We start from the raw sequence: 23,730 nt of genomic DNA, 5'->3' as shown, positions 1-23,730 counted from the left end.
ATATACATTGGGTGTCTCTTTACCTCCTCCTGTGCCTTACTTCCACCGCTTCTCAGTGAGGCGAATTCCATACACCTGACCCAAGGTGGAATTCCACCACCTTACGGGATTCAGAGTGCATAAGATTCTCTGCAAGAGAGCGACCGCCTCCAGCATTGCGGGTATACCCGAGTGGAGTTAGGTTTAAGACACTCCACCAGCCTGAAGTGGTCAGTTGCCCCTTGTGCAACCCACCTTTGTGAGTATTTCTTTGTAGAACATTTTTTTATACACTCCTCAACCTGTGACGTACATTTGGGCTCCCGTTGTCTTTGTGGTTTTTTCCCAGCATCTTACATAGTAAGGGAAAATGTTCAGGTTAAAGGAACTGCAAGGTTTAGTCCCAGCAGATGTTAGCAATGTATTCTTTGGGACAGTGCCAGTGTTATGACAATACAGCGTCCTGTCATTTGTGTCATTTGTATATCATCCCTTCCTCTTCCTTACCTGTTCCCTGGGAGCGCAGAAATCAGGAATGGGGATTCGTTTATACACCAGTCCTGGACATGTGCTCCTCTGCTGGTTGAAGATTTCCTGCATTGGCAGACAGGTTTTAAACATCTTCATCTGCTTATCTTGTTCAAGGTGGACCTCTAACCACTTCTGTGAGGTTACAATATGGCTTGCTATTGTGGCTTCTAATTTCTAAAACAAAAAAATATATATGTATGACCGGTGTCACAGGCTGACTGTACAGCATATCTACTTGTCACATCTATCTTTAAGAGTACCTCAGAAAGAAAATCACAGATCTTAATAATGAAGGATTTTAGGGGGGTGGGGAGGGGGGGTTTGCAGGCGATTGCTCCGTCCACCTCAAAAAAGCGGCCCTGGCGACACTTTGAAAAATTGCCGCAGAGGCTCTGGCCAACTCAGTCTATGTTGCTGCAGCCAACTGCTGCCCAATTGGTGGATGCCAAGCTAGGGGTTGGCCGCGGCGACGCAGGTGGAGCTTTTCGAAAGTACTTAGGCAGTCTTCATAAACATGGCACAGGCTGCGTTGCCTAGAGGGGAGGGGGCGGGGCCTCACCTGTGACCCAATGCTGTCAGATCAGGTAAGTATTTAACACTGTGAATCCCAACAGTAAGAGGGTCTATCTGAACAATCTATTCAAGGAGCAATCAGTCTTTTGACCCTATTACTACATAGGGTTGGTTCACACCAAGAGCGCTTCTAAGTGTTTTCAAAAGCGCTTGGCTAATGTCTCTCTATGGGCTAGTTTACACCAGGCATTTTCATGCGTTTGTAACCCCATATGGAACAGTAAGAGTTACTTTCAAGGTTATCTTTAGTTTAGTTGTCCTGTCCATGTTTTGTTTTTGTTTTTTGTTTTCAATTGTTTTAAGCAATCTTTCAATGCTTTCTATTACGCTTGGCTTATTTTTCTCATTCTGATGTCTGAAGAATCCCTTTGCAGTTCTCCTTTATATGTACACAGAAAACATATGATTTTAGAGACAGAAGGAACATGCTGCCCCCTTGTGTTCTATAAGGGAATGCACTTTTTTATTATCAATCATTTTATTCACAAATGAATTTGAATGTAAAGAGTGACAAGTTGTTTTTGCTAAATTCAATAGTTTCCCTCATTGTTAAATACATTAGATTGTGAAATTGCTATGTATTGCCAAAAAACTATGGTATTTTAAATAGGCACTGTAGGCTCATACAGTAGAATGCAGAAAATAAATTAGGATTCCCACTTTTACAGCAATTGTCCTGGTTTCAGCATCAGAAACACTTCCTATATTTATATATTGCTGTATATTGGTGTGTAGCTTCTCCCTCCCAGAGATGAATAGATTAGGCTGATTAGATATAGTGGAATTCTCCCCCCCTCCCCCCAAGCGTTCCTGGAGACCAGGTATATTTTTGACTGGCTTTAGAGCTCCCAGTAAACAAACAATCTGCAGAGATCACCTGCAGAATTCTCCTCCTTCTGTAGTATACTGGAAAACAGGCATTATTTTCACTGCTTTGGAATTTTTAGAAACAAACATTCCACAGACCTGCACCTGACAGGACTAAAGATGTCACCACCTGTGATAAATTGCAGAATGTAAATCGGGGTGAGAAATAAGTATACATAATTATATATATATATATATATATATACTATATATATATATATATATATATATATATATATATATATATATATATATATATATACATACATTATATATATATATATATATATATATATTTATATATATATATATATATATATATATATACACATACATATATATATATATATACATACATATATATATATATACATATATATATATATATACATACATATATATATATATATATACATACATTATATACATATATATATATATACATATACATACATATATACATATACATATACATATATATATATATATACATACATACATACATACATATACTGTATATACACACACACACACTATAATAAAACCCCTATGTCCCTGCGTAGTGCTGTCTCTGTGTAGCTGGGTCCATGCTTTTTGCTACTGCGCATGTGCGCAGCATGGACCAGGACAGCAGTTGGGACTGGAGGACTGGGCCAGTGAGCCAGGCTGGTGTGTGCATGCGTATCCGGGTGTGGCGGGTGCGCACGCATGCACAGTTAATGAAAACAGACCTAGAGCCTGTTTTTAAACTGGCTTGGGTCTACTAAATATATATATATTTATTTATATTATCTTTGAAATTTTTTTTCTTTTCTTTTGCATAGCTAGAGCACATATAAATATGTTTATAAAAAAAAAGATGATGAGGATTTAGCACCACAAGTCTGTCTTTAGTGGAATGTGGAGTGGAGATCCATTTCTACATCATGCAGTGTACAAAAGGTTGTATACAGTCATGTCTTATTACCTCCAGTTCCTCTACTGAAGTTGTCGGTACCGCAATGTGCTGTTCTAAGTTGTCTGGTTCTCTTGGAGAGAATATTTGTTCATTGCCTTCTAGCACAACCTCTTCTCGAAGGTTTACCCACAGAACGTTTGAGTATTTTCTCTTTGAATCCGTTAGATAGCTGAGTACACGACTTGTAGCCTAGAAACAAAAATAAAATAAAATGTTAAAACTCTCAATAAAATGATGAAGACCAAAGTTTCAAAATCAAGATTTCAAAATCGATATGGATGAAGTAGTTGCTCTTTTTTATCATCCAAAGTGGTATTTTTCAACTAAGGTTCCTTAAGACACCTCAGGGGATTCAGTGAAGCTGCTGATACAAAGTTCTCTCGTCTGTGTCCTCCTCAATTGTTATACACCAAACTCAAGTATCAGCCCGTGGTGTCCTTCCACTCCATCATCAGAACAATAGTAATGTGACCCCTAACACAAGCAGATACCAGACAATTGTTCAGGGGTAGAGCGAGTAAGCTGCAGGAGGCTGGATTCAGGGCAGGTGCATAGTGGGAGAATGGGGGACACACAGAAAAGCCAATAACCAAGATGGTCCTTCAGAATAAATTTCTACAAACACTCTACTTCCCAACATACCATTGATTTTTATGCAGGAGTTCCATGAGATCCAAAAATTAGTTAAAAGGCTCCATAAGAGTAAACTGTCAAGGAAAGGTCAATGTATACGGAGCATTTGTATGGTCTGGCAGTATTGCAAGATTAAATCACCCATAGTATTAGTGGTAGCAGTAGTATAAGTGAGCTATCTGCCTCCTATTGACTTATTGTGTTACCAGAAATAGGGGTGTAAAAAAAAAAAAAAAAAAAAAAAAACAATAACAATTAATTTTTATGGATGGCCACCGGCATCTCACTGATGTTGGTGATCTTTCATTGCAAGCACTTTGATTGGCTTTGGGAACACATGTTCCCATTGACAGATCAGTACTCTGCCGCGAGTGGTTTCGGGTGCGCACCACTCATAACACAAAGATACGTATACCTACACCCCTGGTTGTGAAGTAAAGTCCAGAGGGGCACAAATACAACAGTACAGCGGTGAGGATCCACTTAAAGAACAAACACAAATTTATATAATTTAACTACTGATAAAAAGCCTCTTATTAAAATTAATTTCAAATTTGGGTGCATATTGTAAAGGCTAAAAAGTTCTTACACCTTCGGCCTCGTTCACATCAGGGACGTTTCTGTGCGCTTTCCACAGCGCACTGCCCTGTGCGTTCAGCAAGGTATTGATTTTTCCATGTAACTAAATGTAGCTGGTTTACATCTATGCGCTGCGCTGAGCAGCGTTACAAAAACGTAGTGTTGCATGCATTTCTGTGCGCTGAGCTGTAAAGCGCACATCAATGCAAGTGAATGGGTGCGCTTTTTTAGCGCATAGAAGCGCATGCGTTTTTTTACCCCTAATTGGAGAAAAAAATACATTTACTTACAAAAACAAAGTTTTATTGACAACTGCTGTGGCTACAGGAAGCAAAACGTGCTTTAAAGAAGCGCAGCACAACGCACAGAAACGCGCACTAAAGTGCGCACAAGCACATGCATTTTTTACCACGCGCTTTAACACGTTTTTCAGCGCAGCAGATGTGAACGAGGCCTAAACTGATGGTGGGCTAAAATACAACATTTGTTCTGATCATCAAGGGGTTAAACACCCATCCCCAAATAAAACACATGCGCATGCACACATAACTTGTTACTGTACCTTGGAGTTTGGTTGGGCAGTGCCATAAATAGCCATCTTTGGCACCCTTCTGAAGTTGGCTACATTCATTTCTTTTAGAGTGCTCAGAACATCTGGTGAAAACCGATCATCTGATACCTGCAAAATAAAATTCAGTTGATTGTATGAATATTTTACCAAGACAGAAAATTAACACAAAAAAGCAAAAGGGTAGTTTGGCGTAGAGACATGTATTAGACAACCTGTGCTCAAACAACTCACGCGCTTGTATGGAAGGGGCTGAAGGCCGCCACCAACTACAAGCCCCAACCCCAGCATGCAACACCCAGCCCGACACTAGCAGAAGAACTTAGCAGATTCTACTGCAGGTTCGAGCACCAGGAAGAACCGAAGGGGAACCAGGTACGGACTCCCCCACCTCCATGCCCTGCAAGCAACACCCTGAGACTGTCCTTTTCAACGATGGTGAGTGAAGCCGAGGTCCTGCGCCTCCTATCTACTCTAAATGCAAGGAAAGCCCCCGGCCCCGACGGAGTATCTCCAGTTTGCCTGAAAACATGATGTCGGCAACTTGCCCCCATCCTCTTCGCTATCTACACCAAGTCCCTGGGTGAGGGCAAGGTCCCTGCGTGCTTCAAGAGGTCAACCATCATACCTGTCCCTGAGAAACAAGGGGTCACCGAACTTAACAACTTTAGGCCCGTGGCTCTGACGTCCGTCATGAAGACCATGGAGCGGGCGGTCCTAGCCTACCTCAAGCTTTCCACATCGCCCCTCCTAGATCCCTTCCAGTTCGCCTACAGAGCAAATAGGTCCACCGATGATGCAATCAATATCTGCCTGGAGCTCATCAACGACCACCTTGACAGGCCAGACACGTATGCCAGAATACTACTCCTAGACTTCAACTCGGCTTTTCCATCTTGGTGTGGTATGCTGGCGCCACTGACGATGACAAGGACAAACTAAAGCGGGTCATCAGGTCAGCAGAGAGGATCATTGGGTGCCCCCTCCCCTCTCTTGCCCTACTACACAATAAAAGACTTAGATCCTGGGCACTGAGGATTGCAAGTGATCCCTCACACCCAGGCCACCGCTACTTCAACCTTAAGCCCTTGGGCCGGAGGCTACGAGCCATTTCCACTAAGACCATGAGACACAAGAACTCATTCTTCCCCTCGGCAGTCAGTATCCTTAATTCCCTCCACATCCTACCACCAAAGCAAGCCTCAAGGAGTGGCGACGCCGGCTGCGCTATGGCTGACCAGTCAACCAGCCCACAGGACTAACTATTAGACATCTCAGTGACACTCTGGGAATGTGTTGTATATTGCAAATGTATTGTTAACCTGATGCCTGTTGTTCACTGCTGTCTCTCTATATGTACTCTTCCTGAGCTAATTTGTACTGTGCCAAAAACAATTCCGGGCATGACCCCTCATGCTTGGCAAAATAAATTTTCTGATTATTTTTAGCTGACTAAACTACAGCTACATCAAGCATACAGGCTCTAAACACAGGGGGTTCTTATATGTGGCAGACAGGGTACTTGAACTTGACTTGTCATAGTCAATCGGTTATTGAGATTAATGAAGTGATCAATTACATAAAAACAAACTCAATTTGTGTAGTTTGACTATTGCATTTGACTTACATTTATTATTTTAAAAGTGGCTGCAAACCCCTTACTCTTCTTTTATTTGATTTTAATGTATTGTTTTTCCTAATAAAGCGTATTGCGTCATTATCGGACCATTTTTTCTTCCTTTTCCACGGATGTCTTCCTGCCTGAACTATTCCTAACAAATATACATCATGTGGCAAGGTGTGCTTAAGATGACGTTACCCACAAAAGTGGGTGCTTGCCCAATGTAGTTATTAATGAAGGGGTACCTCCTATAATGGATGTTGATAATATATATATATATATATATATATATATATATATATATATATATATTATATATATATATACACACACATATAATGACACACATATATATATTTATTATGCCCTGGCATTGCACTCACCTGCCAGTACTTAAACTTTCTTCAACCCTAAAAGTGAAAAACCACCAAAATACTTTTGGACCAGGATTACATTGACTACTGTGTAATTTAATTACACAGATTTATCCTTTAGATTGTAAGCTCGCAAGGGCAGGGTTCTCTCCCCCTTGTGTCTTGGAAATCATTATACATTTTATTTATCATGTTAATTTTATCACTGTCATTACCAATTCTGTATTTTGTATTCTGTATCATTTTTTGTATTTTGTCACTAATTATGTATCTTGTATATAGGTGTACACCTTTGTCTGTATTATGTACCCCATGTTTTGTTTCTTACATTGTATAGTGCCACGGAATACGTTGATGCTTTATAAATCAATAATAATAATTTGAGCCCCTGCAACTTTGGTACCGGATATAGTTCCAGCATGGAACTATACTTCGAAGCCTGGTCAAATTAATGACCATGGCCGGCAATGGATCCTGTTCTAAAACACCTGACCAATTGGATTCATTATTTTTCTATCCAGCTCACCATCTACTTGGATTATTGTAGAGTAGATGCTTTAAAAAGATGGAGTTCCACTCAACGTTCCAAAAAAGTATCAAAATCTTTATTAAATACAGGACACACAGCTAAAGGTTCGCTAACATGTTTCAGACACACACTGGTCCTTAGTCATAGCATAGATGCAAGTTAAAACACTGACATTAAATACCAGCAATCACACCCTTCCCTCCCACAGCCAATCGAAAGGAACGCCCAAAGGGAGTCCACTATGCTGAAAGGAGACTATACAGTGTATATGTAATCAAAAGGACAAAATATGACAATTAAGGAAGACATTTTATAACATCTACACGCAGCACATATATGAAATTGTAACAAATAAACAAACAATACACATATGGAAAAAGCCATGGGTAATGGTAGTAAGCAGAGGAGTGGGGCTTATTATCTACGTAACGCAACTGAGATCCCATCTGGAGTTTAAGCCCCTCGGTATTCGTGTGTCCAACTGGAAAATCCAGTAGGCCTTACGTGTAAATAGTGTGTTATGTAGGTTTCCCCCTCTAGGTGGTTTTGTAATTCGCTCAACTGTCTGGAAAGAAAAAGATGGCATATTGCCCGCATGTGCCTGATGGAAATGTCTTGCAACATTACATATCTCTGTTTTCATCCATCCGGCACCTCTGTAATGCTCGGCAATACGTTCCCTCAAAGGTCGTGTCGTGCAACCCACATACTGAAGGTGACATGCAAGGCAGGAGATGACATATACTACAAATTTAGTGCCACAATTGATATATTTCTTCAAACGAAAAGTTTTGCCACTCGAGAAGGAAGTTACCGTCTTTGTGGCCGTGTGCAAAAAACAGTAGTTACATGTTTGAATACCACACTTATATGAGCCCACTGTAGTGAGCCAACAAGGTTTACGATTATTGGCTGAAAAAAAGGCTAGGGGAGAGAAGGGCCCCCAAAGTGGGGGCCCATCTACTAGCAAATTTAACTCCCTTACCCATCACCTCATCCATCTGTGGGTCCATACGTAAAATGAGTAACATTTCTTTAATTAGGGAAACCACATGATTGTATTCTTCACTAAAGGCAGTGACAAAGACTATGTTACTGTGAGAGGTTGTTTGATCACGCGGACCAAAACGCGTCTGTAATAAATTATCCCCATCTTTCTTAAGGGCAATTTGGCGTCCCCGTGTGATCATCCAGTTCGGGTAACCCCGCTCTTTAAGGCGAGATGCCACCACGTCACACTCTAAATTGAAGACCTCCATTGAGGAGCAATTCTGGCGTGCTCGAATGTACTCGCCAACCGGAATGGCCTTCATGGTACAAGACGGGTGGCAGCTATTGGCCCTCAGAGTTGAGTTCCCACTGCATGACTTATGGTAAGTTCTGGATGACAAAGAGCTCAAAGACTCACCACCTTTCAAAAATATGTTTAAACTTATTTCAATAGGTGCCCACTGGAAAGTGAAGGACAAATTAAGGTGATTGTCATTGAGAAAATCCACAAAAGCAGGTACATCACTGGCCATGCCATTCCAGACGACTAACAAGTCGTCAATATATCTGCCATACCGTACTATCCGATCCATGAATTTGTTCTCGTCGCTGAATAGAAAGAGCTCCTCCCACCAAAGGTTGGCCAATGAAGGGGAAAATTTAGCCTCCATGCATACGCCACAGCGTTGTAAGAAAAACTCAGAGTCAAAAAGAAAATAGTTATGGCTGAGCAGAAATTCAATTGCAAGCCCAATGAATGTACGTAGATCAGTTGAAAAAGAATATTGTACCATATGATATTGAACAGCCTCAAGAGCATGGGCATGGGGGATACAGGAATACAGTGCTTTAACATCTATAGTTATCCAACTATATCCTTTGCCACTTAAAATCGCAGAGGCTGCTCAGAATGTGTTTGGTGTCACGTACATAACCAGGTAAACGTTTGACTAGTGGTTGTAAATGACCATCAATCCAGTCACACAGGCGTTCCCCCAGAGATCCAATGCCTGCAACAATGGGCCTACCCTCTGGGGGAAACCCCGGTTTATGTATCTTTGGAAGGTGATGGAAAATTGGTCCACTGGTGACTGAACTGCAAGGTACTCTGCCACTTTTTTTTTTTAGAGAGAATTCCAAGACTCTCTCCACAGGACAACATGGAAAGAAGTTGTTTCTGATATATCTCACGGTCAGTATATATATAGAGCAACACAGTCCTGCACAGTCCGAGACGGACGGATGGCTGAGCGCGCCGCAGCCGGACCTGAGCGGTGTTGATGTCATTGGAGAGGCCACCGCTACGGGGGAGAGCCCGTAAAAACTCATGCAGGATGTTTTATCAAGGAATTTGTAAGTGCAATAAATTTTAGATGTATCTTTTTTAAAACAGTATTACGCTATGAGCAGTTTTTATTTGGAGGTTTATGAACCCATATCAAAACGGGGGAGACAAGGACGGCAGTGAGCTGACATAAGAGGTCGCAGAGGTCGGGGGTGACCCGGGAATAACCCCAAGGCGTCATTTAGACCGACAGTGGTCTAGGAAAAGGGCGAGTCCCATTCCATTAGTTGGTGTGGTGGTGGTGAACTACAAGAACAAGCCCTCAAGATAGGAGGATATACTGAGACAACTGCAGCGTGGCATTAGGCTGTGCAGAACAGTGTTGCGCAATATATACACCGACTGTGAACTATTGCTGGAAAAATAACAGCGCACCATCCTATTGTATTGCTAGAGACTACATTTGCGCGCCTTATAGAGGATCTGAAGCGAGAATAAATCTCGCTGATTCTCTTATATATAGCAGGGGTATGTTTGCCCTGCTAAAACGCCGCTATACCGCCACTGAACGGGGATCCCTTACCCCCCAAATCCCCCCCTGCAAACTCCACGACCAACTTGGTCGTGGATTTTGCTGCTGCTGGAGGAAGTGCTAATGGCTGTAGCTCTGCCTCTCAGCGCGTCTATCAAGCAGCGGATCTCCGCCTCTCCCCGCCCCTCTCAGTGAAGGCAGACTGAGAGGGGCGGGGAGAGGCGGTGACCAGCGCTATAACCGTTAGCCCTGCCTCACCAGGAAGTGATCCCCGCGCTGCACGGAGGGGATTTGAGGGGTAAGGGACCCCCATTCAACGGCGGTATAGCGGCATTTTAGCAGGGCAAACTTGCCCCTGCTATATATAAAAGAATCAGCGAGATTTATTCTCACTTCAGATTGTCTTTAAGATCATATTTTCTGATATATCTCAGTTGGGTCCCCACTAAGAGTACAGGTGTTTACATCCCTAAGTTGTCGAAGAGCCTCATTTTTGTATACCTTGGTATCCTGGATAACCACCACTCCCCCCCCCCCCCCCCCCATCTGCATTTTTGATAATTTGTGTATTGTTTTTTAAGGAGGCGATAGCCATCCGTTCACCCGAAGTAAGATTGGACTTGCTGCCTCTGCTAGAATTAGTATTAGAGGCTAGTTGGAGGAGTCTCTGTTCTACCTGACTGAGAAGCCTCTACTGGAGTACTCAGTGTGGAGGCAGGATAGAAGTCAGGGTTGCGTGTGGAGACAGGCTGTACATCATGCTCTGATATGACAGGTAGAGATGTCACGAACCTCCGATTTTCGGTTCGCGAACCTCCGCGGAATGTTCGGTTCGCCGAAAAGTTCGCGACCGCAATAGACTTCAATGGGGATGCGAACTTTGAAAAATAGAAAAAATTATGCTGGCCACAAAAGTGATGGAACAGATGTTTCAAGGGGTCTAACACCTGGAGGGGGGCATGGCAGAGTGGGATACATGCCTAAAGTCCAGGGGAAAAATCTGGATTTGACGCAAAGCAGTGTTTTAAGGGCAGAAATCACATTGAATGCTAAATTGCAGGCCTAAAGTGCTTTCAAACATCTTGCATGGGTATACATCAATCAGGGAGAGTAATTAGAGTTCTGCTTCACACTGACACACCAAACTCACTGTGTAACGCACCGCAAACAGCTGTTTGCGTAGTGATGGCCGTGCTGGACTGGTGCTGTGGTAGCGAAATGGTAGAACAACAGTGACTGTCCAGCTGATCAAATTTGGTCTGTCCACAATGAATCAACGACCTTATCTTCTTGTATGTAGGTAGGCGTAGGTAGGCATAGGTAGGTGTCCCAGTAGTTAGCTAGGCATAGGTAGGAGTCCCGGTATAGGTAGGTAGGCATAGGTAGGAGTCCCAGTATAGGTAGGTAGGCATAGGTAGGTGTCCCAGTAGTTAGCTAGGCATAGGTAGGAGTCCCAGTATAGATAGGTAGGCATAGGTAGGAGTTCCAGTATAGGTAGGTAGGCATAGGTAGAAGTCCCAGTATAGGTAGGTAGGCATAGGTAGGTGCCTCAGTAGTTAGCTAGGCATAGGTAGGAGACCCAGTAGTTAGCTAGGCATAGGTAGGAGACCCAGTATAGGTAGGTGGGCAAAGGTTGGTACCCTAGTATAGGTAGGTAGGTGTCCCCGTATAGGTAAGTAGGTGCCCCAGTAGTTAGGTAGGCATAGGTAGGTGTCCCAGTATAGATAGTTAGGCAGGGCCTGGCTGGCACAGTAATAACAATTACCAAGGTCCAGCTGCAACAGATAGGGCTGTATAATTCAGTGAGCAACACACACACAAAAGAAAAACACATCAGGAAAACATTAGAGCTCTCAAAAGAGCTGATGAGGGGTGCTATTTTAGCAATAACAATAAGCCAGTAGCAAGCCAAGAGCCTAACTAATCTTTCCATAGGAGAACAAGTCTGCAGCAGCTGTCCCTAGTCTGTCTCTAGTAGGCACACGAGTGTAATGGCCGGCAAACCTGCCTTATATAAGGGGGGGTGGGGCTCCAGGGCTTAGTGTAGCCTGGATGGCTACAATGTGCCTGCTGACTGTGATGCAGAGGGTCAAAGTTGACCCTCATAGTGCATTATGGGGCGAACCGAACTTCCGCAAAAGTTCGCTTGGTCCAGGCGAACGCGAACCTCCAAAGTTCGCCTGGAACCGTTCGCCGGCGAACCGTTCGCTACAGCTCTAATGATAGGACTGGTCTCTGTGAGCAAAAGCTCCAAATCCAACAGAGACCTAATGTCCTGAAAACTCTGAATGTCAAAGCCATTGACTCCACATTTGCACCCCCTGCTGTTCACCCGCACTATTCTCCATAAAGCGGTGGCGCAGCAGACATAATCTCTCCTACATACAGGATACTGTATGTATTCATTATTCATGTACAGTACGTATATATAAAAGCAATGATGCCACGGTAACATACCAGTAACCGAGTCCCTTTGGTTATTATCTCCCCAGTCAGAGTAAGTTCTGATAAATTCATGTTTGCTTGCAGTCTGTAAATCCAAGGATGAGCGCACATCCATCGGCTAAAACTCAGTGCGAAAGCCAAGGGATACTGAAATGAGAATGATCAGTCTCTTAACAGATGCATTATTATAATTATTAATTTATATAGCGCCAGCATTTTCCGTGGTGAGTACAAAGAGTAACAACACAATATAAACAGTACAACAAATACTACAAGACAATGATGGAGTACACAGCTGATGCAATGAACAAGTAGAAACAGCAGAAAATGATGGTCTATTTATAAAACAAATGGTGGTCAGTGGGTTATGTTAATTAAGCTAGGCAGTCTGAAGTTCCATTGACTTTAATGTAGACTGTTGTAACCATGACCCTTTTCTTTTTGCCAGGAGAAGTAAAGATACAAAGCCAAAAGTTTTGAATTGCAGCAGTTACATCTTCAAGAGGTAATCTGTGGCAAACTATCAGACCTGCACCTTCAGCAGGGCTGGAACTAGTGACAATGGGGCTGCGGGGAAAATGAACCTGGGAAGACCTCGATAAGGGGCATTAGGGTAGTGGGCCCTTTATTTCTGCTACATACCCCCCAAGGCACCCTGAGTCCTCTTCTTGCCCTAACCCCCCCCCCCTTCTCTCCCACAACAATATAGCGGTGCCAGGGGACCCTGTACAGTTTTCGGCAGCATTGTGGCTCAGCTGTCACACTCCTCAGTTACTCTGTGCACTCCCATCTTCATCCATGCTGGCTGCATCTGCTCAGTGACCCAGCCAGCAGCTTGTTATGCCGTAATAACATGCGCAGCAGCGCAGTGTCATGGAGGACAGACGCACCTGCAAGGATGAAGGTGGAAGTGTATGGACTAATAGAGGAGTGTGCCAGCAGGGACAGGTACCGAAAACTGTGCAGGGGCCTCAGGGAAGACTATATAGTTGGGGGATGAACTGGGTAAAGGTGTGGGTTGCTGGCGCTTGGGCGGCACTGAGCAATTGCCCAGGTTGCCCCTATGGAAGAGATGGTCCTGTGTCTCAGATAAATACCACTGCCCTCCACTGTGGTCTATGCCATAAGACATTTAGCACATTTCTTTACCTACCGGTATATACTGTACATAAACTGCAGATAAGGCTGGAACATGTGTTCATAGGTGAAAAAAAGCAAAGCTACTCTATTATTTTACAATGCAATGAATTGTATTTTAAGGATTTTGTTTACAAGCAAAAATTAAAGGACAACTGAAGTGAGAAGAATATGGAGGCTGCCATTTTTATTTCCTTTTAAGCAATACCAGTTGCCTGGCAGCCCTGCTGACCTATTTGGCTGCAGTAGTGTCTGAATAACACCAGAAACAAGCATGCTGCTAATCTTGTCAGATTTGAAAATGTCAGAAACCCCTAATCTGCTTGTTCAGGGTCTATGGCTAAAGGTATTAGAGGCAGAGGATCAGCAGAATAGCCAGGCAACTGATATTGCTTAAAAGGAAATATGGCAGCCTCCACATCCCTCTCGCTTCAATTGTGCTTTAACTGCAAACCAAGCTAGTGCAGTGGAACTAAACCATCATACTGCAGTAACCTTTATGCACTCTTTTTTTTTTTTAAACATTAGTTTTTATTTGCCAACAAATTATACATATAGTAGCATTCAGAGAATAATACAGGATTTGGCATTATTTTCGCATTAGAATGCTGATAGACAGAATAGATGGTAGTTACCAACATTATATACATTTTTCAAACATAAACATATCAATAACTAGGAACAATATCTGTTGCTATAATAGATATAAAGTTCCATATACTCCAGCAGAACACAATTTGGGCAGATACTAAAGGATCATCAACGGGATGTTTAGTCAATAATATGGCGCAGTTTCTTCATGTTTCAGTTCATTGCTAATTGGGCAGTAATTTGCTGTAGTGTAGGCGGTAGCGGTGTATGCCAGTTGGACACAATCAGGTGGCGGGTAATACAGCGTATTTGAGTGATTTCCAATCTGTGTGGGGTTGGTATATTGTCAAGTCCCACATGTAGTACCGCAAGTTGAGAGGTTAGTTGGAAAGATGACCAAATAGTCATTGAAATATAAGAGCTAACTGCTTTCCAAAGGGTCTGAATTGGTTTGCAGTACCATACCTCCCAACATTTTAAAATTAGAAATCGGGACACAGGCCACACCCCTAGCCACACCCCCTAACCACACCCCCAAGTCATGCCTACCATAAAGTTTTTTGAAGATTTTTTTTTTTTAAATATTGATGCCCTTATACTTTTTAATAAATATATCCCTCATATACCCTGCCAGTGGGTGGGGCTAACTATAATGTAGTTATACCAGCTAATGTAGTTACATAAAAAAATATGAAGTAAATGCACATAATGACAGACAGCGTTTCCCCACTAAATGCACATAATAGACAGCCTTTCACCAGTAAATGCATGTAATGAGAGACAGCTTTTCACCAGTAAATGCACATAAGAGACAGCTTTTCACCAGTAAATGCACATAAGAGACAGCTTTTCACCACTAAATGCACATAAGAGACAGCTTTTCACCACTAAATGCACATAAGAGACAGCTTTTCACCAGTAAATGCACAGAATAAGAGAGCTTTTCACCAGTAAATGCACATAACAAGAGGCAGCTTTTCACCAGTAAATGCACATAATAAGAGACAGCTTTTCACCAGTAAATGCACATAATGACAAACAGCCAGTTGTCCCCAGTATATGTAGCCAGGGATATATGTGCCCAGTATATGTAACCAGAGGTATATGTCCCCAGTATATGTAGCCAGGGATATATGTGCCCAGTATATGTAGCCAGAGGTATATGTCCCCAGTATATGTAGGCAGGGTGTATATGTCCCAGTATATGTTGTCAGAGGTATATGTCCCAGTATATGTAGTCAGGGGTATATGTCCCAGTATATGTAGCCAGGGTGTATATGTCCCAGTATATGTAGCCAGGGTGTATATGTCCCAGTATATGTAGCCAGGGTGTATATGTCCCAGTATATGTAGGCAGAGGTATATGTCCCAGTATATGTAAGCAGGGGTATATGTCCTAGTATATGTAGCCAGGGGTATATGTACCAGTATATGTAGCCAGGGGTATATGTGCCCAGTATATGTAGCCAGGGTGTATATGTCCCAGTATATGTAGCCAGGGGTATATGTGCCCAGTATATGTAGTCAGGGGTATATGTGCCCAGTATATGTAGTCAGGGGTATATGTGCCCAGTATATGTAGTCAGGGGTATATGTGCCCAGTATATGTAGTCAGGGGTATATGTGCCCAGTATATGTAGCCAGGGGTATATGAGCCCAGTATATGTAGTCAGGGGTATATGTGCCCAGTATATGTAGCCAGGGGTATATGTGCCCAGTGTATGTAGCCAAGGCGTATATGTCCCAGTATATGTAGCCAGGGTGTATATGTCCCAGTACATGTAGCCAGGGGTATATGTGCCCAGTATATGTAGTCAGGGGTATATGTGCCCAGTATATGTAGTCAGGGGTATATGTGCCCAGTATATGTAGTCAGGGGTATATGTGCCCAGTATATGTAGCCAGGGGTATATGAGCCCAGTATATGTAGTCAGGGGTATATGTGCCCAGTATATGTAGCCAGGGGTATATGTGCCCAGTATATGTAGCCAGGGGTATATGTGCCCAGTATATGTAGTCAGGGTGTATATGTCCCAGTATATGTAGGTAGGTGTATATGTGCCCAGTGTATGTAGCCAAGGCGTATATGTCCCAGTATATGTAGCCAGGGTGTATATGTCCCAGTACATGTAGTCAGGGGTTTATGTGGCCAGTATACGTAGGCAAGTGTATATATCCCCAGAATAGGTAGCCAGGTGTCCCCCCCTCCCCCCCCCAGGAGGGGAGCAGCGCAGAGAAGAGGGAGAGCGGTGGAGAAGGGGGGCCACCCCCCCCCCCCTTTCCTCAACTTAGGGTGCCTCTCCCTCCCTCGCTGTCCCCTCCGGAACTAAGTGCGTTGGCTGGCAGAGGGGCGGAACTTACCTTCCATGTCTCAGTCTCGTCGCTGGTGCGGGATGATTTGCCACTACTCTGGTCTGATCCAGACCAGAGCAGCGGCTGCAGCACCAGAACTTCGGGCCGGCGCTTGGAGCGACACGGAAGGTAAGTCCCACCCGCTGCCAAGTGCCAAACGTCGCCACACATTACATCGGAGGAGAGAGCGAGAGAGGGAGAGCACCCTAAGGTGAGGGAAGGGGGGGGGGAGATTTCCCCCTTCTCCGCCGCTGCTGCTCACAGCTCTCCCTCCACTGCACTGCTCTCCTCCTGCTACGGGCGGCTGTCAATACTGACAGCCGCCCGGGACTTGGGGGGCTCATACCGGGATAGCTGGAGAGCCCCTCAAAATCGGGAGAATCCCGACAAAAACGGGGCGGTTGGGGACTATGCAGTACCAGAAAATGTGTGGTAGTGTCCCTAAAAAGTTGCAGTTTCTCCAACTGTCCGGGGAAGGGCCATTTTTTTATTTGGATAAGCAAGAGGCAGTGGAATACCAGTGTAGTAGAATTTTCTGGAGCGTTTCCCAATGGGTAGTACATTTTGAGTATTTAGTTATGTGCAGTAATGCTGATCTAACTTGATCAACCGATATATCTACTTTTAACTCATAGGACCAATATTTCACATATTTTAAAATACACTTGTCAGAAGATCCAAGGACTTCCATGTAACAGAAGGATATGCCTTTCTTTTTAGGTGTTGTTGTTCTAACTAATTGAGATATGGCTTTAGGAAACAAGGGTATATTGCCTTGTACGGAGTGTCCGAGTTGTTTGATTTGACAATAGGAAAGAAATTCGGATGCGGGTAGTGAAAGTTCCTGTTGTAATTGAGGGAAGGGTTTTCGTTTCCCATTAATAAGCAAGTCTGTGATATCTGGGATTTCAGTGCTAGTCCAGTGTGTTATGTTAATGTTGCTCACAAGAAAGGGAATTACTGTTAAGGGGAGCTTCGGGGGTAACCTTTATGCACTCTTAAGAGAAACCTGTCACAACAGAAGCATGAGCGTTTAACATTGTTCAGTTCTTTTTAAGGTCTCGTTCTGCACTATTTTAAGAGCCACTGACCAATACCACTTTAAGAGCCACTGACCAATACCAATAAAGTAGTAGTCCAATAAAACCATTATAAAAGAGTTTGCCATTGAACATGCATTGTTAAGAGACAAGTCAGTAGTGACTGCTCCTGTATTTGTCATGCTCGGATTCCATTAACATTCCATATTGTGGTGTTCAAAAATATATGCTTACCTGCTCATGAAGGTAGAAGTTAAAAGCTATTAGGTAGAAATAGCGCTCAAGACTGTTGAGAGCCCCTCGTAGGAAATATTCTTTGGTACTATTTCCCTAAAAACAAGAAATACATAGTCTTATCAGTGCTATCCTGGTACCAAGGAAGGATTGTCACAAAAACACATTTGTCAGTGTAAAATCAGAGAATTCTAGAAGTGGTTTGCAAACAGTAAAACTGCCTTATTAATTCAACATGAGAGAGCAGCAGTAAGTGCTGATAAAACTAGACAGCACATCGCGGTCGTCTTTCATGGAATGGACCACAACGGCCCAAACGACATGTTGCCAGATCCTAAGTTTAACATATGAAATTGAGTACAACAATAAACTCACAAACCAGGGTTACCTCCAGGCAACCACTGTAAAGGCAGGTGAGGAGATTATCCTGTCCTCACTCAGGATTAAGAAGTCGCTTTCTGTAGACAGGAAGGAAAAAAAAGGGGGTATCCCCCTCCACCAGGGGTGGATATTATACATAACGTAATGGAGGACCAGAGGCGCCAAGAGAATAAAATCAATTATTAAAAAGTTTAAAAATGCTTAGGAGGCAGTGGCAGACTTACCTCCTGCAAGCAGACACAACAAGCTGTGTATTCAAAACAAAGCAGATTTATTGGTGCACTCCAGGGGATATTCGCAACACAATTCTGTAATGGCCTAAAAGGAGTACTGATGCCATCTAGTGGGCATAGATGATAATGGGAGTTTTATGGGTCTAAATATTAGTTTATATCTAGGAAGATACCGGTATCTTCCTAGATATAAACTAATATTTAGACCTATAAAACTCCCATTATCATTTATGCCCACTAGGTGGCATCAGTACTCCTTTTAGACCATTACAGAATAATACTAAGCCACTCATAGAAACTGAGTTTACAGAACACAGCTAACATGTCAATTCCCACATCTACATAATATCGTTTTTTTAGGATGGTTTATTCATTATATGTTTTTACTATTTGTGTCTCCAGATTATAATATTGGCCGCACTCAGTGCCCTCACCTGCCCACCACAATCATGGCGGACGGAGCCCCGACATGCGCAGTAGCAGCGCGTGACGTCGAGATGACCAGTTCCGCCTAAATCCGGAAGTTGCCCTTATCGTTGCACCACCCCGCCCTCCCGCCTGGTCATACGTGCAACGTAAGGGCTCGTTTCCACTGTAGCGGTGCGGAATCGCCTGGATTCCACCGCTGAAGAAATCGCATGCGGCTGCGTTTCCCCATGCCCGCGATTTCGCATGCGATTTCGCATGGCAAGGAGCCAGGCGAATTTAACCATGTCACTGCCTGTGTAAAGTACCATTGCCTTTCATGCGAAATCGCATGCGAAATCGCGGGGAAATCCGCATGACAAAGCCGCATGCGATTTCCCTATTGAATGCATTAAAGGCGATTCGCCCGCATTCCTGCCGCACGCGAAATCTGACGACCCTGTCGTGCAGATTTTTCCCGCACCGAAAAACGCCGCCGCCGCCGCACACGTGGAAACAGCCCCATCCACTAACATTGAGTATGCGAATCCGCATGCAGTGCCCGCATGCGGATTCGCTATAGTGGAAACGAGCCCTAAAGGTCGCACCAGGCGGGAAACCATTTGCACGCCCCCTCTCCTGATGGGCTAAGGGGCGGATTTATCCAATATTTAAACAGCAGGTCCGGGACACCTCGGCAATGAGGTGACAGGTGTTACCCGGGACTGACTGCTGGTAAGTTAAGATGATTATTGCAATTATTGCTGTTTTTCCCATCTTGTTACACTGAATGATTATTTTAATGATGACTCCATGCTATTGTTATGCATACCTTAAACCTAGCCCCCCAAACCCACCCCACCCAGAAACTACTGTTCAGGTACTCCCCTGTACTACCCCCCCCCCCCCTTTTTTTGTGTATACTATAACCCCAGCCCTCCCCAGACCCACCCCACCTCGTAACCACTGGCTATATTGTTCCCTTACACCACTCTTCGCTTTATGTATACCATTACCCCAACCCTGGTTAATTGTTCCCCTGCACATTGTTGCACGACCACCCAGGTGCGCTGATATTATACATATAGTCCCATATCCCCATAACTATACCTACCTATCCCCATGCCCCTCCCACTACGGTCTGCCCCCCATGGTAGCAACACTTCTCCCTCCAACACTTTCCACACTCCTATTTTCCTTCCTCCACCAACATATCACCTATCCCTATACTACACTTGGACATACATATTACTGAAAACATTATCGTGACCACTGTTTTACAGTTTTATTATTTATTATGAATTCTGGATATGCATTATGTATATATGCAAGTTGTTTCGGTCTCACACACCAACTATGCCTCTTGTCCCCAGTTGTGTACTCCTACTAGCTATTGCCTAAAGAAGTGGGTTTAAACCTGTGAAACGCTTTGCGAATATCCCCTGGAGTGTACCAATAAATCTGCTTTGTTTTGAATACACAGCTTGTTGTGTCTGCTTGCAGGAGATAAGTCCACCACTGCCTCCTAAGCATTTTTAAACTTTTTAATAATTGATTTTATTCTTTTGGTGCCTCTGTCCTCCATTACGTTATATATGCCATTGCCGACATGTCCATTATCTACGATATCCATTCCGACAGTTGTAGTGTTGAATCACGAACTCCCTGCATGCACAGTAATTATGGACACTGTACAGAGACTGGATATGTCATAAGAGCATGGCTACTATGACAGGTCCGATGCAACGGACATGTCTTTTCCGTTCTTGCGTTCAGTGTTCTGCTTCATGGATGGTGACAGCGTATGTGCTGTCACCGTCCAAAGCACTAAACAGTGAAAAACCCAGCCTAAAGCACAGCCATATGTAGTAAAGGCATGGTAAATGTATGTATAAGCCACTCATAAATCTTCTACCAGAAGCCAGAACTGTGCATATAGTTGACATGAGTGCGCCCAACGATTTGCATGAACAGGGGCATCTAGGGAAGCTACCTATGAAATCATTTCATTGACAAAAAGATCTTGGCGGTTGCAAAACTTTGGCTTTGCATGGATCAATAAACGTTTTTTTGTTCGATTGTAATTTCTCTCTCCTGTCCTCTGTCTTCATTGTGTTTTTTCTCCTCTTGTCTTTCCTAATTCCTACTCAGCTTTTCCTTCTTCTTTGGCATGTTTTCTCCCTCCTCTCTGGCATCCCTCCCTTTTCACTCTTAAAGGGGAACTGAAGAGGGAGGTACTATATATGGAGGCTGCCATGTTTATTTCCTTTTAAGCAATACCAGTTGCCTGGCAGCCCTGCTGATCCTCTGCCTCTAATACTTTTAGCCATAGCCCCTGAACAAGCATGCAACAGATCAGGTGTTTCAGACTTTAAAGTCAGATCTCACAAGACTAGCTGCATGCTTGTTTCTGGTGTTATTCAGATACTACTGCAGAGAAATAGACCAGCAGGGCTGCCAGGCAACTGGTATTGATTAAAAGGAAATAAATATGGCAGCCTCTGTATACCGCTTACTTCAGTTCCCCTTTAAGACTAGTGCTATTAGCAGCAGTTTTGGACATGCTACCAGCAGCAGCACTCCACCTGTCAATGCACCCAGTGTGAATAAGCCATTCCCTCCACATTTGTTGCTTCTCTTACTTTCACACTTCTCCTCTCTCTTCTGGTCATTCACTCATGTATATGTAGTTTCCCTTCCACTCTCTCGCCTCCTGTTTGTGATTTTCATGCTTCTGGCCTGTAGATGGCACTGTGATATTACTAAGATACGACTGTGATACTGCTAGAGTATTATCTATGCTGTTTCTAGACTTGCTCATTCCTGCTCCTGCCCATCTGTGTGTACCAGATACAGAGAAAAGCAAGGTTTGAGGTTTACTGGGCTGCAGTACCTAGTTCCAGTTTATTCTGCAACAGTAATCATCCTATTCCCCAAAATGATCATTTGTGATCACGTCAGGTGACAGCAGGATTTCAGTATAGTTGTCTTAACTCCTCTGCAGTTGACCTTGCTTGGAAGGAGAGTATATAGCTATATTTAATTTATTTGGCTTTTTTTATGTTCCACCACAGCAGGATCCCTTATGATTACTTCTATCTATAGTACATGCCTGGCACAGACAAGCAAGCGTTTAATGAGATTTCTGGCTCATTGTCATACAAAACGACTATGACAGATTGTATTGCGTGGCAGAAGTGTAATGTTTGTTCTTGCTTCTACAATGTCCTGTAGGCAAGAAGTCTGCATGTATGGGGATTATACTGGCTACCTAGCCTTGGGCTCTGTTGGGTCTTAGACAGGCTGTGATGGGCAGCAGGGGTCTTCATTGCTACTAGTCCTATCTTTCAAAATATCATTGTGATCAAAATATTGTATATACAGTTGAATATTAACTGCTGTGGCCATTGCTCTGTGTTGCTTCACTTCCCTGCGTCTGTCTCAAGGTGGGCTGGTTCAGCAGCCTATTACTGACATCTAAAATAATAAATCACTGAGATCTCTGAAGCTGATAACACCAGTCAGATTTTTGTACATTGTACACTGCAGTCTCTTTTTGACCTTTCCATAATAAGTTTCATTTAGAGTTACTGAAATGTAGGAGAGTGCCATGAGTAGGGTTTTTTTTTTTTGCTGCAAAAGTTAAAGCATACCACTGGTGAAAATAACTGAGGTTATAACGGGAACCAGAGGAAATGGCAGCGCTTCCAAATGCAGGCTGCACCCGAATTGACCGGCTGCATAAATTTACAGAACCCAATACACAGGCAGATTACACAACTTGCATTCAAAACATATGCAGCGAACGGAGGACGTTAGCTTCCAAAAACAGTTTGCGCTGCAGTTTGTTCAGTGCTAGACTCTTCCACCACGGTGAGGGGTCCTCACGGAACAGACCTAACCTCTAACAATTAAAAAAAACTTAGTGTAAACCTGGGGCAGCTAGCCATAAAATGTACGAGAGGAATCGGCTCAGGAGACTTTGGCGCAGGATACAGCCTGTATGGCTTATCCTGCTCCTGCACAAATTCCCATCGATGTTACATACTATTCCCCCTCCAGGCCGCCATGGATGGTGGGGAATGAAATAATTTGGCTTCCAGCAATTGCTGGAGGCCAAATTATAGTGTTTTATAAGTAACTTCAGCTCCGTCTTCTTACGGTGCTGAAGTTACTCACTGCTACGCCCAAGTCTCCTGCGCTGGAATGAAAGTTTTCGAGCCATAAAATGGTCTACACATTTTCTGGAGAACAGCAAAAAATTGGCAACACTTCTGATCAGGCTGCAACTGAAATGAAAGAGGTGTGCAGCACCGCCCAGAGACTTACACACCTTCAATACAAATCAGATTCAAACTATGCGCTAAATCCTGAACTTGATAAAGTGAATGCAAACTGATACACATGATACACATGCAGCTAGTCACAAGCAGACTTACATTTTTGTACAATAGGAGGAAATGGCAGCACTTCCAAATGCAGGCTGCACCCGAATTGACCAGCTGCATAGATGTGCACAGCCAATACATGGGCAACTTACACAACTTGTATTCAAAACGGATGCAGCGAATGGAGGATGTTATAACGTTGCATTGCATTCACTGTATTGCATCCAGCGTTTATATAGAGGCAGTGTGGGTGAATCCCCTGGTGGTAAGAGTTACCTGCACTCCCCCTCGGTGTCGCATGGGGATTTGGGGGTCCTGGACAGTAGCAGAGCCCCCTTCTGCCATGTGCACCAGTGTTTGATGTTATTATGCCCCACTGTATCGTGTTAAGGCCCATACCCACTACACGATTTCTCCAACGACTGACTTTTGTTTGAGTGATGAGCGATAATTTTCACGATCTCACGACATGGGTACAGGCACCTGATTGCACGGACGATTAGCG

At 43.5% G+C, this 23,730-nt stretch overlaps 1 protein-coding gene across 1 annotated transcript in view; it reads right to left on the bottom strand.

Annotated features, from left to right (window-relative positions):
- Positions 1-23,730, bottom strand: part of PALD1 (phosphatase domain containing paladin 1) — a 329,497-nt gene that overhangs the window by 66,210 nt on the left and 239,557 nt on the right. Inside the window, exons 12-16 of the mRNA XM_068258949.1 lie at positions 17,819-17,914; positions 12,477-12,611; positions 4,683-4,799; positions 2,918-3,097; positions 487-684 (exon numbers count right to left, since the gene is read on the bottom strand). Coding sequence (XP_068115050.1) covers positions 487-684; positions 2,918-3,097; positions 4,683-4,799; positions 12,477-12,611; positions 17,819-17,914 — 726 coding nt within the window. The remainder of the gene's footprint in view (positions 1-486; positions 685-2,917; positions 3,098-4,682; positions 4,800-12,476; positions 12,612-17,818; positions 17,915-23,730) is intronic.

The sequence above is a fragment of the Hyperolius riggenbachi genome, chromosome 10, assembly GCF_040937935.1.
Source record: "Hyperolius riggenbachi isolate aHypRig1 chromosome 10, aHypRig1.pri, whole genome shotgun sequence".
NCBI classification, from domain to species: domain Eukaryota; kingdom Metazoa; phylum Chordata; class Amphibia; order Anura; family Hyperoliidae; genus Hyperolius; species Hyperolius riggenbachi.
Note: the sequence above shows the minus strand (reverse complement) of the source record. Positions and strands in the feature narration are given on the sequence as shown.